General features: G+C 33.8%; 5 protein-coding genes and 1 pseudogene across 7 annotated transcripts; 2 read left to right on the top strand and 4 right to left on the bottom strand.

Annotated features, from left to right (window-relative positions):
* Positions 1-1,114: 1,114 nt before the first annotated feature.
* Positions 1,115-3,248, top strand: LOC104740030 (putative 6-phosphogluconolactonase 1). Its single transcript, XM_010460528.2, is given in 5 exon segments — positions 1,115-1,301; positions 1,958-2,159; positions 2,247-2,382; positions 2,613-3,089; positions 3,091-3,248. Coding segments are annotated over 4 exon segments (807 nt in total). The 5' UTR covers positions 1,115-1,301; positions 1,958-1,986; the 3' UTR covers positions 3,112-3,248.
* Positions 3,193-4,430, bottom strand: LOC104740029 (uncharacterized). Its single transcript, XM_010460527.3, has 2 exons — positions 4,024-4,430; positions 3,193-3,630 (listed from the first exon to the last, which is right to left on the bottom strand). Exons 1-2 carry the CDS (start codon positions 4,337-4,339, stop codon positions 3,413-3,415), a joined length of 534 nt encoding a protein of 177 aa, XP_010458829.1. The 5' UTR covers positions 4,340-4,430; the 3' UTR covers positions 3,193-3,412.
* A 2,084-nt stretch (positions 4,431-6,514) lies between these two features.
* On the bottom strand, positions 6,515-8,643 carry LOC104740027 (PI-PLC X domain-containing protein At5g67130-like). Of its 3 annotated transcripts, XM_019235844.2 has the most exons (8): positions 8,332-8,579; positions 7,996-8,112; positions 7,759-7,875; positions 7,571-7,669; positions 7,137-7,440; positions 6,956-7,041; positions 6,818-6,864; positions 6,515-6,734 (listed from the first exon to the last, which is right to left on the bottom strand). In XM_019235844.2, exons 1-8 carry the CDS (start codon positions 8,416-8,418, stop codon positions 6,692-6,694), a joined length of 900 nt encoding a protein of 299 aa, XP_019091389.2. In that variant the 5' UTR covers positions 8,419-8,579; the 3' UTR covers positions 6,515-6,691. The 3 variants fall into 3 exon arrangements, with proteins under 3 accessions (XP_019091389.2, XP_019091388.2, XP_019091390.2); XM_019235843.2 differs by having other exon boundaries at positions 6,818-7,041; positions 8,332-8,643; XM_019235845.2 differs by lacking the exon at positions 6,956-7,041 and having other exon boundaries at positions 8,332-8,578.
* Positions 8,644-9,082: 439 nt separating this feature from the next.
* On the top strand, positions 9,083-10,206 carry LOC109128643 (F-box protein At1g11270 pseudogene; annotated as a pseudogene).
* Positions 10,207-10,934: 728 nt separating this feature from the next.
* LOC104740026 (PI-PLC X domain-containing protein At5g67130-like) lies at positions 10,935-13,038 on the bottom strand. Its single transcript, XM_010460521.3, has 7 exons — positions 12,837-13,038; positions 12,495-12,611; positions 12,254-12,370; positions 12,060-12,158; positions 11,625-11,928; positions 11,306-11,529; positions 10,935-11,216 (listed from the first exon to the last, which is right to left on the bottom strand). The coding sequence occupies exons 1-7, from the start codon at positions 12,921-12,923 to the stop codon at positions 11,130-11,132; spliced, it is 1,035 nt and encodes a 344-aa protein (XP_010458823.1). The 5' UTR covers positions 12,924-13,038; the 3' UTR covers positions 10,935-11,129.
* A 1,609-nt stretch (positions 13,039-14,647) lies between these two features.
* LOC104740025 (uncharacterized) lies at positions 14,648-15,440 on the bottom strand. Its single transcript, XM_019235857.2, has one exon. It carries the CDS (start codon positions 15,379-15,381, stop codon positions 14,734-14,736), a length of 648 nt encoding a protein of 215 aa, XP_019091402.2. The 5' UTR covers positions 15,382-15,440; the 3' UTR covers positions 14,648-14,733.
* Between the last annotated feature and the right edge of the window lie 2,187 nt (positions 15,441-17,627).

Raw genomic sequence — 17,627 nt, 5'->3', positions numbered from 1 at the left:
TTTGTTCCACTATCTAGCTAGTGTTATCCTTCGGACTTCGGAGATCGTCTCAAACCTAAGGTTCGAGCTCCACGTCACCTCCTGGCAATTTCATGAATGTGATCATCTGACCAAATCTAGCTTGGTTAAAAAGTTCATAAGGCAGGAATCAACATTTTACTTTAACCAATTGTAAAACATTAATTAATGCAAGTATCCAAATGGCCTTACCCACTAAAATTCAATCCTTTATCGCTTCGAAAATAATACATAACTTATGCTTTGGGCTGGCCTCTTTGATGTAGTTCATATTAGTGGTTCATTAAATACGATTAATTATTAATATATAAGGTTTTACTTGATAAATTTTGCCTTTTATTGTCAACATAAGAAGTGATTGAGGTTCACAATCACAAAAAGACATGATAAAAAAAAAGGAAGATTAAAAATAGAAGATACTGTAGTTTAAGAAGTATAGTTGATCTGGATTAACTTTACTTTTCCACCAAACACTTATGTGTTATATATATATATATATATCTAATTTACATCAAAATATCATATTAAAATCATACGATTTAACATTAACATGTGTTTCTCTTGTTTGTTTACTTGTAAATATAAAATGGAATAGTGTGAAAAAAACAAAAGATACGTGTGTGACCTAAACATTACTGGTGATTTTTGGGTCATTCGTGATACAATCCCTAAAATGTTGTAAAATCCAATATTGACCCAAAAGATATTACCCATTTACCCTTATCATAATATTATTCGCATCAATATATCATAGTGCCTAAGATTCCTGAAAAGTGGGGCATATATGGTAAGTGTTCATGTGTCAATTTTGTGGGGCTTTCGATATGCCATAATTTTTATTTTATTTTATCATTAATTTATTTTTATCTGTATAAAACTTAGGCTTATAGAAAATAGTATTGACAAAATTAAGAAAAATTAAGCCACTCATAAAATTTGAAAATTAAGGAAAGTAATTATAGAAAAGGAAAAGAAAACGAAGTTATCCACATTACTTGCTTTTTGACAAGACACAAAGAAGTTGATTGGTCCATTTGTCTTTTATGAACTGACAGTTGTTTTTGTTACTTGTTTTAGATTTCTTATAATTTATTGTATTCACACATCTATTTATTCCATAGAAACACCCCCCAAAAGCCAAAAAGATAAACCCTTCTTTAATGGCACAACTAATCTTCATCTCAAACCTTAAATTCTTCTAAATACCACCAAACCAAATCCTCTTAAATAACCCTACCGAGCTTCTTCTCCTATTACTTGATTTTATCAAAAAAAAATTGCAGGTACTTCGTCGATTTTATCCTTCTTTAGTTTGATTTTTTTTTTTTTTTTTTTTCACTTTTGTTTGTTTGTGTGTTTTACTTCAATCACGATATGCACGTGGAAACCCAGAAGGTAAAAATCTCTAAATTTCTTATAATTCTTCTTCGCTCCCAAGAGGCGTTTTCGTTATTAATTTATATAAAGGCAGATTTATTTGGAAGTCCTTTGTTTACACACAAACCCAATATATAAATAACATTGTGCATTTGTGCATATCTCTATCTATATGAATGTATGTAGACATGGCCTATGTGTTGATGGTGCAATTATATAATCATTATCATCTGGTGCTTTTGTAAAATCATATCTATCATTATTAACCTGTTTCACTCATATCATCTCTCTTACCTTTCTCTTTAACTCCTTTGTAAGAATCCTCTCTTACCTTCGATTGAGTTTGTTTATATTATTTTACTTTGTATTTGCTGTCTTCTGAATATTTCAAATGCTGATTTTTGGATTTTTAGTCAAATTCGAATTGTTGAGAGTCAGAGCTTTTTGATCTTATCTCTGTTTCCTTAAAATGTGAATGTTATACTTCTTACAATCCAAAGCTGATCTCTTTCTTCTCTTAAAGCTTTAGATTCTTGAATCCCATTTTTGTTTTTTCATGTAGAGTTGCTGAACAAAAACAGAGGAAGCAAAATGGCACTTACTTGGACTCATAAGGACAGAGGAGAAATTAGGGTTCATGAGAATTTGCAGGAGCTAAGCATAGACTTGGTAGATTATATAGCTGAGATATCAGAAGCATCAATTAAAGAGCATGGTGCTTTCTGCATTGTGTTGTCAGGAGGCTCTCTCATTAGTTTGATGGGGTACATATACAATTTTTACCTTTAAAAAGTTTTTAAGATTTTATTTTCAGTCTCTTTTGATTGATCTTTTAATGAGTTACTCAACAGAAAATTGATCGAGCCACCTTACGACAAGATTATAGATTGGGCGAAATGGTATGTCTTTTGGGCGGATGAGCGCGTAGTAGCTAAGAGTCATGACGATAGCAACTACAAACTCGCCAAGGACAATCTCCTCTCCAAGGTTAGCTGTTTTGGATTGGTTCTTGATAGCTTCTAGGTGGAAGAATTCGTGTGGCTAGCTGCTTTTCTTGAATCTGCAACCTATTGACTTTTCTTGCTCCAATCTTGGCTTGTTTGAGAAAAAAAACTAATCCAGTCATGGTTCCGGTCAATGCAGCTTTGTGTGTGGTTTTGTCTTGTTGTAAAGTTGACTTTGTTTGTTCTGAGAGTTGCAACTTTAATTTTTTTCAGGTCTTTGTGTTTCCGAGACATATATGTTCGATTAACGACACAGTTTCGGCGGAGGAAGCTGCAGCAGAGTATGAGTTCGCCATCAGGCAGATGGTGAGAACAAGAACTGTGGCTGCGTCTGATAATAGTGACTGCCCCAAGTTTGATCTGATCTTGCTTGGGATGGGATCGGATGGGCATGTAGCCTCGCTCTTCCCGAACCATCCAGCACTTGTGGTGAAGGACGATTGGGTCACTTTCCTAACTGACTCTCCTAAACCGCCACCAGAGAGAATCACATTCACTTTGCCCGTCATTAACTCAGCTGCTAATGTTGTTGTAGTAGCAACAGGAGAATCCAAAGCCAATGCTATCCACTTAGCTATCGATGATTTGCCCAAACAAGAGAGCTCTTTGTCCCTGCCTGCAAGGCTAGTCCACCCAAGCAATGGGAATCTGATCTGGTTTATGGATAAACCAGCGGGGTCTAAACTTGACAAGGTTTAAATTTTCGGAGTAGGACTTAGATATTGTTCTTTGTTCCAAAAGCGAACGGTTCTTTTCTATCAGTGATGACCCTTTTTGTATGAAGAGCATCCGGTTTAGAAACATGGGTTTTTTTTTTTTCACTTTTCTAACCAAACAAGTTTCTCCGAACTACAAAATCTATTAACTATAACAATAACATGTTCAGCAACTTCAAGAAACACAATCTAACCTCAAAACTCTCTGAAGTAATAGTGTGTTACAGTCAAGCGAAAACACACATCTTATACTACAGAGCAAGGTTCATTACAGAATCCGGTAATGCTTACTTTCATTTAGGCATTGCCATTGTTTAGAGCATCAGCCTCGGCTCTAGCCATAGGATCATCTTTGATATCTGTATCTTCTTCCATCTCACCTTGTCGGTCTTGTGCCAATTTCTTCCTGTGAAGTTCCTCAGCAGTCTCCATGGCAGCCTTGTTCTCAGCTTGGATCTTCAGCATTTCCTTCTCCTGTTGCTGCCTCTCAAACCATGTGTCTGCATCTGCCCAAACTGAAAGAAACAAAAAGCAAACAAAACCAAGAAGACACAATTGTTAGACAATGACAATCAAGAAGCAAACAGATCAATCATAAACATGAAGCTAACTTAACTTCTTAACATCAAAGAGCCAATTAGTAATCTAATTTCAGAATCAATCTGCAGAGCTAACTTCTTAACATCATAGACTTGAGCTAACTTCAAATCCGCAAATCTAAGAACCAATTGGTAAAGCTAATTGCAGAATCAATAAATTACAAGAATGCCAATTGTAAACCCTAATTTCAATAATTCCAGACTCATTCACAAAACCCCAAAATCAAAATCACCAATAGCTCAATTTAAGCAAAACTCTAGGGCAAAATCAATTAGAGAGAAGAGAGAAAGAGTAAAAGAGAAACATACGTGGATGTGCAGCCCAACCCTGTTCACCACCCTTGATTTTCTCAGGAAGAGCATAATTAACAGTGAGAACACGACCGTAGAGCTCAGCTCCATCCATATTATCCATAGCAGCAGAAGCGTCTTCTCTCTCGAGAAAAGTAACAAACCCGAAGGATCTATGCTTCTGATTCGCTTGATCCAAAGGCGTCTTCACGTCTTTGATATCGCCGAAAGGTATAAACGCAGCGTGAAGTATCGATTCGTTGACCTCATCAGCTAAACCTCCTACATACAACGTGTTCTTCTGCATCGCTTGCTGCTGTTGTACTGCCGCCATTGTTCAACCCTCTCTTTCTCCGATTCACAAACCTTCTCAGAGCAATTGGAAAAAAAAAAAAAAAATAATCCTTTTTCTCTCAGTGAGATATAAATGGGCTTTTGGCGGTTCGGCCCAATAACATATACAGAGCGGTTCGGTCTTTTGACTGGTAAAAGAAGAACAACAATAACAACAAATAATTGGCAAAAAAAAAAAAAAACATTATTAGTATAAAAATACCCAACATAAGCCAAAAATGTACATGTTTAGTACTACAAACATACCCAACAATGTAAGCAAACATACCCAAAAAGATTCACTCACGGTACATAGATATATCGATCTGCTCGGGAAATTCTTTAAAATCGATGTGGAACCTCTCTTTCACCTGTTTAACATTTGAAAAATTGCAATTTTTAAAAATTTCCAAACTCAATATGAGTGGATTTAGGATTTATCAAGATGATCAAACTCCAAACTTGGTTAAGAATCTCTAAGTCAGATTATGCAAATGTGACAAAAACTCTTTTAGTGGCAAATTGATCAGCTCTCTCGTCGTATAAATACATTATTCTAAATAGGGTCATTACAAAATTATGTTACCTGAGATGAATCATAAATATTAAACTTACTAAGTGAACACTAAGTGAACAAATGTTTTACCACAATCTTTCATGTCATAGTTGACAATTGTGTTGACGCGTTCCAAACTTATCTCTCCTACAACTGAGTGAGTCACCACAAGTATCATATACTCCCATTGTTGTAGGAGGTGAATCTCTTCTTCTTTGAAATTTTATTGTGCAATCAAATAACTTGATACTTCAACTCAACAAAAATATTTTGTATCAGACACAAAACAAATTTAAATAATAATAATAATTTATGTTATAACATATTAAATAAATAAATATATATATATATTTGGATAATATTTAATATAATTTAAGATTTGAAATCGAAAAATAAACCAAAATTTTGAATTTATTGTTTCCAATGATTTATAATTATATTAAATTACATATGTTAGATACTTAGATATATATATTAATTTATTAATTAGAAAAATACAGAGTCAAAAATTTAAAATTCTTAATTAATTTATAATACATTTTTAAATTTACTTATCTACCGAACCATATTACTACACAGATATAAACTCTAAAAATAATAATGATTTACAAAAAATAGATATTATATAATGTTTACTAATTTGACTAAACAATTTTCAATTAAGATATTGCAATAAAAAATATGAAATAAATTTGTTAAAAGTTAAACTGGAAAAGGAGAAATAAAACAGAACTTAAGCATATAGTTTTTTTAACGCTTCCATTACGTATATAGTTTCAATTCGATTTTTTAAAAAAAAAAATAGAATATAGAAAAAGGAAGAGACTAAAACAAAATAAAAAATTTTGAAATTATTGTTTCCAATGATTTATAATTATATTAAATTACATATGTTAGATACTTAGATATATATATTAATTTATTAATTAGAAAAATACAGAGTCAAAAATTTAAAATTCTTAATTAATTTATAATACATTTTTAAATTTACTTATCTACCGAACCATATTACTACACAGATATAAACTCTAAAAATAATAATGATTTACAAAAAATAGATATTATATAATGTTTACTAATTTGACTAAACAATTTTCAATTAAGATATTGCAATAAAAAATATGAAATAAATTTGTTAAAAGTTAAACTGGAAAAGGAGAAATAAAACAGAACTTAAGCATATAGTTTTTTTAACGCTTCCATTACGTATATAGTTTCAATTCGATTTTTTTAAAAAAAAAATAGAATATAGAAAAAGGAAGAGACTAAAACAAAATAACAAATACAAAAAGAAAAGGAAAAGATTGTAGAAACAAAAGAATTCTTCTCGAGACCCATGATGACACATAGGGTATTCTATTGCCGACTGAACTAGCAGATTTAATTAACTATTGTTACTAAAAACTACTATAGACTATAGAGCACGTGCCCAACCTACTCTTAAGGTAAATCCGCCTCTATCACCTTGCAACCAATGGTCAAATCTTATAATTTTGTCTTCAACCCCACCACCGGCGGAGATTCTGTTTATTATTTCCAAAGTTTGTTTTCTGCCCTATTAGTAATGTGCCTCCCTTTTTTGTCAAGCAGCATAATTCTTCTTGATATCAACTCAAAACGTTTTGAATGGTGAAGTTTTTGGATATTACGAATAAATTAGTAAAGAATCGAATCACGTCCACATAGCAAGCTCACGAAGAAAGTAGTCAAGAAAGTAATCAAGAATTAACTCATCATTGTTTGTAATAATAATTTAACAAGCATGCACATCATCACGCCGACATAGAAGCTTCCCGTTTAGTATATCAACTGCTTGGAATGTTCCTCCTCCAATACTCCTCTGTATCAACCCAAAGAAGAAAATAAAATTAAAATTCATTACTCCATTATGATTTTGAACCATATTATGATATTTAACCTTACCTTGTAAAAGTTGACGGCGACATAATTGGCCCATCGGTTCCCTGCAGCTAAGTAACATGTCTTAATCATATCGACAAGTTGTTCAAAGTTATCCTCACAAGTCAAGATCTTAACCGAAACTGTCTTGAAATGGTTTACCAAAACCAAAGCTTTGTTTTTGTTGGTTAACAGTGCATATTCTCCTCTATTGCTACACTCACCTGGTTTAACTCCATCGTCCCCATCTGACAATTAAATAACCACACTAGGGCTAATCGGTTTATCTCTAAATTAACTAAAATTAAACTGGAAATTTGGTATCTTCATTCATCACACTCACATTGGTTTTCCACTACGTACTTCAACTGGTAAGCTATTCCTTCGGTGTTTTGCTTCGATTCAGCTGAAGTGAAGACGATTAACCGTTGGTTATTGGCGACCATATCCTTAACCAACGGCCAATCTTGGCCACCCAAAGGCATATTTTTAACCGGAAACCAAAATTTCTTCAAACCGGAATCAGTAAACACTTTGGTTAACCCGTTTGGCGATTTGACGTAATCCACCAAGAACAATGTCACGATCTCCAATGGATTCACTGTCAAGAATGCGAATATCTCCGTGAATGTATCTATCGCCCGATTCTAAAAAGTGACATAACAAAACTAATCATTTACACCAAAACATTGTACGTTCGGATATAATTTTTCTTCCAATAAATGACAAACTTAAAGCTCCAATTGTTACAAAAGCAAATATAGAGATTGAACTTACAAACTTGGTAAGCTCAAAGCATTTTTCGTCAAACGAATGGCACAACCATACATCTCCTTGGTAATCGTACGTATCTAACATCAATGCTCGAACACCACTCTGAACAAACAAAAAAAGGTAACATAACATTCAAATAGTTTAAGAAAAGCATACATTGTTTAGTTAGTATTTGATTTAATAAAACGCACGTTGAGTTGTTGAACTATAGTATCTTCTTGGGTCGCCACATGAAACGGTTTTCCTTCAATGGCAAATGAATTGTGGGTCGTCAAAAATGCATATTTATTAAACGGCATCGAATTGTTCTGTTACCAAAAAAAAAACATTAATGCTTCATGATACGTTTGATAAAAAAAATAAATTAATAATCATAATTTTTTAAAAACTATATCGTAAATTCAATATATATATTTTTAATTACTTACCACAACGGAGAATGGATATGTGATATTTGATCTAACGCATCTTGCAACCTCGATACCGCATTTATAACAACCAAGTCCAACATTGCAGTCTTCGTCCAACGAACATTGATCGCCGAGCTAAATTGATGTCAATTGTAACATAATAAATGATAATATCCCTAAATATCACAAAAAAATGTGAAAAAAATTTCGACTAGAGGAAACTATGATGAATATCCCAGAATTTTTTCGAATTCTCATGAAAGCTTAGGATCTCAAGATTGATCTGAAAATGGCTGTAGGAATGATAATTATTTTAAGAAATTTTAAAAGTAAATAACATTTTTCATGCTTTACCTCCAAACTGGAAGAAACAAAAGAGATTGCTGCAGGATGAAACATAACCAAGATTGTGACAACGAAGAAGAATTTGAAACTGGCCATTGTTACTGACTTGTTGCTCTGACGGTCTGACCAAGAGATCGATATTTCGTAGAAAAACGTTGGTATAACTTTGACAAAAAAACTGATTGAATCTACTTATTTGAATCCAATAAGTAGATTCTACATCTTGCAAGTGTACCAAACAGCTTCTACATCAACCTGCGAGTCAAATAAGAGATGTGTATTACATATATTAACTACCTACCTACTTAATTCATCCTCAACAACCTTATTCGGATCGTGTAGTACGGATGTTAGCTACCTACCATAACAACCTTATTCGGATTGTTCAACCCTCTCTCTCCGATACACACCTTCTCAGAGCAATTGGACAAAAAAAAAAGGGAGAAGACAATATCGATTTTTTCATGCAAACGGGCCTTTTTGGCGGTTCGGCCCATTAACATATCTATATATAGCCTTCGAGATCCTTGAAATCTACCCTACAATCTATTGACTTTTTTCCCCATATCCTTTTGCTTGTTTGTGAAGAAATCTAATGAGGATCTCAAAACTTATCCAATCATGGTCTCGTAGGATATCTTCAAGGAAAAAGGAAACTGACTTGGAAGTTTTCCTTTTTTTTTTTACAATTGCAAGCTCGAGCTCGCGTATAAAGCCCTCGAGATCGTCTCTTTTGATCAATTAGAGACAAGACAAGACAATGCTGAAAAGAAAACGCTCGAGCTCGATCTCGAGTTTTGTATTAAAAAGACATCGCTCTAGTGTGGAATTGCTACCACACGATGTTGTAGAGCTCATCCTCGAGAGACTTCCTGTGAAGTCTCTGCTGAGATTCAAGTTATTATCCAAGCAGTGGAAGTCCACAATCGAATCCAACCGTTTCAAAAAACGACATTTATCCGTGGTAAGCAATCACGAGGTCCAGATGTGCTTTTCATCTCCCTTCAAGATGGTGAAGCTCCAAGGAGATTTGTGTTTGGGTCGTCAGTAGTCTCTACGGTCAAGTTCCCTGCTAGTTGCTGTGCGGTTTGCTATGGTAGTTGTGACGGCCTCGTATGTGTCCATAGTGTCTGGGATCCAGTTGTTGTAATCAACCCTGCCACTAGATGGCAACAAAGTTTAAATCGTTGCAGCTTTGAACTGCTCAAGATGGATAGGGCCAAGAAAGGACATTCCTCATTCCCATTTTGTAAGCTTGGATTGGGTAAAGACAAAGTCACGGGCACATACAAGCCCGTTTGGTTATATAATTCATCTGAATTTGGCCTAGACAACGTTACTACTTGTGAAGTTTTCGACTTTCACACCAACGCTTGGAGGTAACTTGCCCCTATTATTTACCATAAACCCGTGTATTTGGATGGGTCACTCTATTGGTATACCGCCTGTGAAGAAACCAAAGTGCTATCTCTCGATCTTCACATGGAAACTTTTCAAGTCATCTCTAAAACTCCCTTTCCCCATATATCTGACCCAGACAACTACACCATGTGCGTCCTCTACAACCGCTTGTGCGTAACTGAGAAGAACTGGCCCAACCAAGTCATATGGTCGCTTGACTCTTCGGGCGGCAACATGACATGGAAGCAATTGTGTTCCATAGATCTCACCAAAACTTTTTCTTGGTTGGGGGAACCCGAGTGCGCACTCATACCGATTGCAATTCTGGACAAGAATAAGCTAATACTTCATGGTCGTGAGCACTTGCAAGCAATGGTCATACATGATCTCCATACCAAATCTTATGATTTTGTCTTTAAGCCTACCACCGCCGAGGAATCTGTTTATTATTACCAAAGTTTATTCTCTGCTCTACCAAATTAATTTCTTTGTACCAATTGTAACCATTGTAAGTTTAACAATTAATACTGCATTTTAATTTAATAAAGATGGTTTTATTCTCCTCTTGTTTTCCAAGGCTTCTTATGATATTCAGTTTTCTTGTGTCTTGTCGTTGGTGCTTGAGTAAGTTACCAGTCCTGCCTTGTCCCTATCTCCTTTTGAAAACTTGAGAGCTTATGAATATGAGCTAAAGTAGGTTCAGGATCACAAGGCATTTCTCTGATTTCTGTATGAAATGTTGGCATGCAGAGCGAATCAGAGTGGTAACGTTGGCATGCAGAGTGGTAATCACATGATAACCACAACCTTGGTATCCATCTGCCTCGTGATTACAATGGCGTCTATGTTGGTGGTGTGCAGTTATATATATTGTATGGTGCTTTGTTAAATCTGTCGTTAACGTGTTTCACTCAAATCATCTCTCTCTCTTTTACTTCTCTGTGAAAATCCCTTCCTCCCTCTTTTTCCTCAGGTTATATTTTAATTCTACTTCGATCCTTGCTTGAAATGTTTCATGTTTCTGTTCCTCTGACTTCTTGTTGGGTTTTGTTTTTTTAGTTCCAAGGTCCTCTTGCCTTTTATAATGTATTATTACCTGTTTTCTGTATCCAAAATGCTGAGTTTTTGGATTTGCAATCAGAATTGAGCTTTTCTGCATTGTGTCATCAGGAGGCTCTCTCATTAGCTTCATTGGGATAATGATTTTACAATTTTACCAAAATGGTTTCAAGGTCCCATTTCCAGTCTTCTCAACCGATCAACTCAAAACGTTCTGAATCGTCAAATTTTTGGACATTACGAAGAAATTAGTAAAGCATCGAATCACGTACACATAGAAAGCTCACGAAGAAAGTAGTCAAGAAAGTAATCAAGAACTAGCTCATCGTTATAGCAGTAATAATAAATTAACAAGCATGCACATCATCACGTCCACATAGAAGCTCTCCGTTTAGTTTATCAACTGCTTGAAATGTTCCTCCTCCATTACTCCTCTGTTTCAACCCCAAGGAAAAAAAAATCATTACTGTCTTTGAACCATATGTAATTTATATAAACTTACGTTGTGAAAGTATAATCTTACCTTGTAAAAGTTGACAGCGACATAATTGGCCCATCGGTTCCCTGCGGCTAAGTAACATGTCTTAATCATATCGAGAAGTTGTTCAGAGTTATCCTCACAAGTCAAGATCTTAACCGGAACTGTCCTGAAATGGTTTACCAAAACCAAAGCTTTGTTTTTGTTGGTTAATAGTGCAGATTCTCCTCTATTGCTACACTCATCTGGTTTAACTCCATCGTCCCCATCTGACAATTAAATAACCACACTGGGGTTAATCGGTTTATCTCTAAACTAACTAAAATTAAACCGGAAATTTGGTATCTTCATTCATCACACTCACATTGGTTTTCCACTACGTAGTTCCACTGGTAAGCTATTCCTTCGGTGTTTTGCTTTGATTCAGCTGAAGTGAATACGATTAACCGTTGGTTATTAGCGACCATATCCTTAACCAACGGCCAATCTTGGCCACCCAAAGGCATATTTTGAACCGGAAACCAAAATTTCTTCAAACCGGAATTGGTAAACACTTTGGTTAACCCGTTTGGCGATTTGACGTAATCCTCCAAGAACAATGTCACGATCTCCAATGGATTCGCTGTCAAGAATGCGAATATCTCCTTGAATGTATCTATCGCCCGATTCTAAAAAGTGACATAACAAAACTAATCATTTACACCAAAACATTGCATGTTCCAATATATTTTTTCTTCCAATAAAAGACAAAACTTAAAGCTCCAATTGTTACAAAAGCAAATATAGAGATTGAACTTACAAACTTGGTAAGCTCAAAACATTTTTCGTCAAACGAATGGCACAACCATACATCTCCTTGGTAATCGTACGTATCTAACATCAATGCTCGAACACCACTCTGAACAAACAAAAAAAAAGTAACATAACATAACATTCAAATAGTTTAAGAAAAACATACATTGTTTAGTTAGTATTTGATTTAATAAAACGCACGTTGAGTTGTTGAACTATAGTATCTTCTTGGGCCGCCACATGAAACGGTTTCCCTTCAATGGCAAATGAATTGTGGGTCGTCAAAAATGCATACTTATTAAACGGCATCGAATTGTTCTGTTACCAAAAAAAAAAAACGTTAATGCTTCATGATACGTTTGATAAAAACAATAAATTAATAATCATGATTTTTTTTTAAACTAGTACTATCGTAAATTCAATTTTGTTTTTAATTACTTACCACAACGGAGAATGGATCTGTAATATTTGTTCTAACGCATCTTGCAACATCGATACCGCATTTATAACAACCAAGTCCAACATTGCAGTCTTCGTTCGACGAGCATTGATCGCCGAGCTAAATTGATGCAAAACCTTAGATTGTAATATAAATGACAATATCCCTAATTATATCACTAAAAATGTGAATATATATTCGACTAGAGGAAATTATGATGAATATCGCAAACTTTTCAGAATTCGCATGACATCTTAGGATCTCTAAGATTGATCTGAAAATGGCTGTAGAAATGACAATTATTTTAAGAAAATAGAAAAGTAAATAAAATTTTGCATGCCTTACCTCCAAACTGGAAGAAACAAAAGAGATTGCTGCGGGATGAAACATAACTAAAATTGTGATAGCGAAGAAGAATTTGAAACTGGCCATTGTTACTGACTTGTTGCTTTGACCAAGAAGAGATCAATCTTTCGTAGAAAAACGTTGGTATAACTTTCACAAAAAAAACTGATTAAATCATATTAATATAAATGTAGAATACCTTTCCTTAAGGTTTAGAATACCTTTCCTTAAGGTTTAATAATTCTCCTTTCTTTGGGCAACCTCTTAAATGGTAATTAATGTCTTATTCTGAATTGGAAATCAAAATACTATGATCACAAATAGAAGGAAATAAACCATATTTGACTAGATTAAAAAAAAATCCAATTTAATGTAATGCAAATCTGTGATGTGATGGAAGAAAAGTATGATAATTATATAATATATATAGTATAAATTTTGGTCTTAAATTAAAGTAATTTGAGTTTAAGCTACAAATGGTAAATACATTAATTCTTACAGATTATTTAGTTTTATGAAGGATAAAATTACTGGCAAAAAATTTACGAAGGATAAAAATATAGTGGTGATTATTTATGATACTATCACTATCAGTATGTAATACATGACCGTATACTATATATTTACGAAAAAAAGGATGGGAAAATCGTAAATAAATAGAATTATTTACTGCATTTATGTTTATTAAATGGCATGAAATTTAATTCATCGAGGTAGTCAAATACTCAAATTACATATATCAGGGGGAGATACTGGTTTAGGATTTAGAAAGAATTTTAATGACTTTAAAAAGTTAGGTAAATATGTTGTTATTCAATCAAGACTTTTTAAAACTCTTTAAAAATTTGGTGTTATTGGTTGTGGATTTGTAAAAAGTTATCTAAAATCTTGATAAATCTAGTGTTATTGGATTAAGAGTTTTATAAATTCATTAAAGGTTTTATGTTATTCAAGTAAAACAAAAGAATCTTGGATTGTTAATGAATTCAAATTTTATGTTATTGGTTTAGGATTTTATATCATTTTCTTCATAACAAAAGTCATGAAAACTCTTTCATCAAATAGAAAGATTTTACAAGATTAGAAAAAGCAAATCAGCAAGATTTTAAAAAACTTCCTAAACAATCTCTTAGAATCCTTCATTTTTAACTTTCAATTTTCTATGATTCTAAAAATCAGCAAAAACATAAAGTCATTAAAATTCTTTCTAAATCCTAAACCAATACCTCCCCTAAATGGTTTTTTCTTTTGGGTTAATTTCTTAATTGTAGTAAGATGTTTTTTATTCTTTGTCCACTTTAAATCTCATGTGATTATCAAAAATCTTATCGAGGACCGAACACATCCATACGTTTCTTCGACTTTTTCGTCAACATGCTCTGCGTTTATTTTACAACATGCTCTGACAACTTTTAGGAATATATATAAGAAATTGTTACGACTACTAATTGTGTATTGTAGAATAGTATAGCAGTGGGGATTGGGGAATGAAGATATATGAATTGGGGAGGCGGCCCATCAGCTTTAGTTCACTATAGAGAAATTGCATGGTAGGGTGAAAAGATGATTGCTAGGGTTTCAGTCTTTCAGAGAAAACGGAGTTGTTGATGCAGTTGAGTTGTTAGGGTTTTGATTAATGCAACTTCTCTGCTGTGTTAAATGTTGACTATTAGTAGATTTCCAATTGACTTAAGTTTCAAAATAAGATATCCCACGAGTGCTTCCACCCAAATTCACCCTACAAACAAAATCAAAAACTTTCAATCGATTAAATAACAAAATAGGCGGTGTAAATTTAATTATCTGTCATATTTTAGAATAAAGTTGTAATATATAGGTTGATAATAATACTGACTTTTACATTAGAGGACTATTTTTCCGGACCGTTGTTAATTAATTAATTAAGGTTTGATTTAGCAAAATCTAACTCAAAAAGATCAGATTCAGAACTTGAATCACTCTCGTATCCACCACACTCAACCCTTTCGACTGAACAGAGGCTCTCAGAAAGCCTTACGTTTAGCTTCTGACCACTCTTCTTTAAATCTTTCACGTGTTTCTCATCAAAGCTTCTCCTACGCGCGTTTAAACGCCACACGCCAGCACCTGAAACCGGCGAAGAAGCTTCCACGTGTGTCGTCACCACGCAGCTCTTCCTCCTCATCCTTTCTCCTCGTGGAGTCTCTACCTCCTTCGTTGACTTTGACTTCTTAAGACCCGCTGAGCGAAGAAGAGAGTTCAAGAAACTGGTTAGCTTCCTACCGCCGCCACTTTTCATCTCCTTCTTCTGCGGCTTTGTGACGACGACTCTAGGTTTCGGGAGCTGCTCCTCTGTCTCGGGATGTACTCTCTTCTGTCGATTCTCTGTAACAATGCTTTGTTTCTGAATTTGGATTCTTGAGTACTCGATCGTAGTTGGTTCGTTGAAGTCGGAGAAATATCGAGTGGCTTCAAAGACGTCAAGTTCGCCAGAGACATTCCTCTCGCGGTTTGGTTTATTGATTGTCTCTTCAGATGATGAAGAGTCTCCGGCGATCTCTGACATTGTTGTTTCTTGAGATTCAAGATTTGAGATAGTTGTTTGAGATTCAAGATTAGGAATTGTTGTTTGAGAAGAAAGATGGTAAGTCATGCTTTATAGTACGCAAGGATTCGGTTAACTAAACCGGTCTAAACCCGGTTCATATATCTATATATTATATTGGAATTAAAAATTTGTTCAACTTATTTCTCTCTTCAAATTAAATCTTTCAACTGATAGCATTTTTCATACCCAAACCAAGAAAATATCTCATACAGTAGACTTAGATATGCCCACGTTATGAATGTAACTAGTAAGATTAACTCTTTTGAACGAATCATTCAATTGCATACTAATGTTGTAAGTCTAATACTATTATCAATTAGATATGTTCTTATGTGTTCATAGGGGTGCCACGTTATTATCAATGGATATTCACACCTTTTTGGGCTGTCATGATGAAATTTATCAAATCCTTTTATGGTCACAAAGGCAAAAGGCGAAAAAGATAAGATGACCCATTGATCAATTTGGTGGGGAAATTTATATAATGATTAGATATTCAGTAGGTACCAAAAAGGTAAAAGGTCCTAAAATCAAGTTTCTTTGCATCTTGGGATTTTTTTTAAAGAATTTGTTAACGGTAACTCTCTGTACTAAAGAGCTTATGCAAGAAATACATTGGTTCATTATTTCCTTAAGTTTTGTTATTTCGTAATGATTTCTGAATTATTTTAAAATGGTAAAAGATTAATTGAAATGCAAACAAACAAATTCACAAAATTTGTAAAGTAAACAAATTATTGTCATACTCACACTGTCACACTGTCACATTTATTATTGATGTACTTATAAGCTTTGTTACTATTATTAGTTACTTAAATTTTAGAACAATCGGTCCTTTTATCTAGGTGGATTTCAACTGTTTCGACAATTACGTCACGGACAACAAACATAAAATGACCATAATTGATTGATCCAATGGTGTCCAAGTTCAAAGATGAGGGCAGTCAAAGAATTAATGGTGTACATGAACAAGTGGTGCTGGATCACTTACTTTGTCTTCTTTTTTTCTTCTCTGACATCTCTCCAGTGTTTACAAAAGAAGGAACAAGATGGAACTTGTATGTTTGTGGATTCTTATCCACAAATGAAATATAAGTAATTAGAGAAATACATTCATACATAAAAGATTGCAATATTTTAAGTTAAGTTTCTTTGTACAGTACGTCATGTATTAACTGAATTATGTTAAAACTCCTTAAAATATTACCGTATATCTAACAAATTGACCATTCAATCGCAATACATGAAATTTTGATGAATGGTCTAATCATAATTATAAACTCGAATCTTCCAAAAAAAAAAAGATTCTTCAAGAAGTCTTGTTTTGATGCTTTTACATATATCATGCTAATGTACAAATAAAATTAATCTCCTATAAACTTAATAGTTAATTTCAAAAAAAAAAAAACTTCATAGTTAGAAAGACAAAATAATATCATATATAAATTACTTGAATACAAAAAATATGATTGATAAAGGTCGTTTTGATGGGCTCTAGATGGTCTCGCGAGGATGTTCTTTACGTGACCGAATCGTATTTTGTTGTTTTAACATTTATGGGCTTGAGAGTATGCCCACTCAACATATACCATGGTTGATATTCCAATAGAAAGGGTAGCGTGTCCTTGTTCCTAATTGTATGTTATATATTAATGAGATTTTTACAGAGAGGCATCAAAGAGTTTTCGAAACTGAGGAGTTACTAAGACAGGCAAACGAGTGGATGAGAGGTAGTTGAAAAGCTCAAAGTCAATCGGGATCAGTTGGGAATGTGAGGAGTTTGAACAGCTTGAACCATATATATAATGAGGAGTTTGAACAGCTTGAACCATATATATAATGAGGTATTGATTTTTTCCCAAGCAGGGTAAGGGCTCCTAGCTACTTTGTTCAATCAATTGGGTAGTTTTTGTTTGTTTTGATGATGTATTGATGACACTAACACAAATCATTATGTTAATTACATACAAACTACACTATTATAATCTTCCATTCGGATATCGCGAAAACAGTTAGAATTATGGTTAGCGTCATATATTTTCCACCTCTGAAACCATTTACGAATATATCAATATTTCTATTTTTATTGATGTAAAAGAAATTGCAAGATCTTTAAAATGACAAACGAAATGATTGATGAAGTAATAGTAATAAGCAGCACTAACTTTTAATATGTAATCGATATACAAACCTAAAGTTTCAAA

This window comes from Camelina sativa, chromosome 14 (genome assembly GCF_030686135.1).
Source record: "Camelina sativa cultivar CO46 ecotype springtype chromosome 14, ASM3068613v1".
In the NCBI taxonomy this organism is placed as follows: Eukaryota; Viridiplantae; Streptophyta; class Magnoliopsida; order Brassicales; family Brassicaceae; genus Camelina; species Camelina sativa.
This window is presented reverse-complemented; position numbering and strand designations above follow the sequence as displayed.

Bases quoted from the DNA above. Each gene is read 5' to 3' on its own strand.
- LOC104740029 (XM_010460527.3), bottom strand. From the start codon at position 4,339: ATGGCGGCAGTACAACAGCAGCAAGCGATGCAGAAGAACACGTTGTAT. The intron at 3,631-4,023 runs GTATGTTTCTCT...TGTTTCTTTCAG, and splicing joins GGGTTGGGCTGCACATCCAC to TTTGGGCAGATGCAGACACA.
- LOC104740026 (XM_010460521.3), bottom strand. From the start codon at position 12,923: ATGGCCAGTTTCAAATTCTTCTTCGCTATCACAATTTTAGTTATGTTT. The intron at 12,371-12,494 runs GTAAGTAATTAA...TTTTGGTAACAG, and splicing joins CAGATCCATTCTCCGTTGTG to AACAATTCGATGCCGTTTAA. The intron at 11,530-11,624 runs GTGAGTGTGATG...TTTAATTGTCAG, and splicing joins CTACGTAGTGGAAAACCAAT to ATGGGGACGATGGAGTTAAA.
- LOC104740025 (XM_019235857.2), bottom strand. From the start codon at position 15,381: ATGTCAGAGATCGCCGGAGACTCTTCATCATCTGAAGAGACAATCAAT.
- LOC104740027 (XM_019235843.2), bottom strand. From the start codon at position 8,418: ATGGCCAGTTTCAAATTCTTCTTCGTTGTCACAATCTTGGTTATGTTT. The intron at 7,670-7,758 runs GTGCGTTTTATT...TTGTTTGTTCAG, and splicing joins CTATAGTTCAACAACTCAAC to AGTGGTGTTCGAGCATTGAT. The intron at 6,735-6,817 runs GTAAGGTTAAAT...GGGTTGATACAG, and splicing joins TCGCCGTCAACTTTTACAAG to AGGAGTATTGGAGGAGGAAC.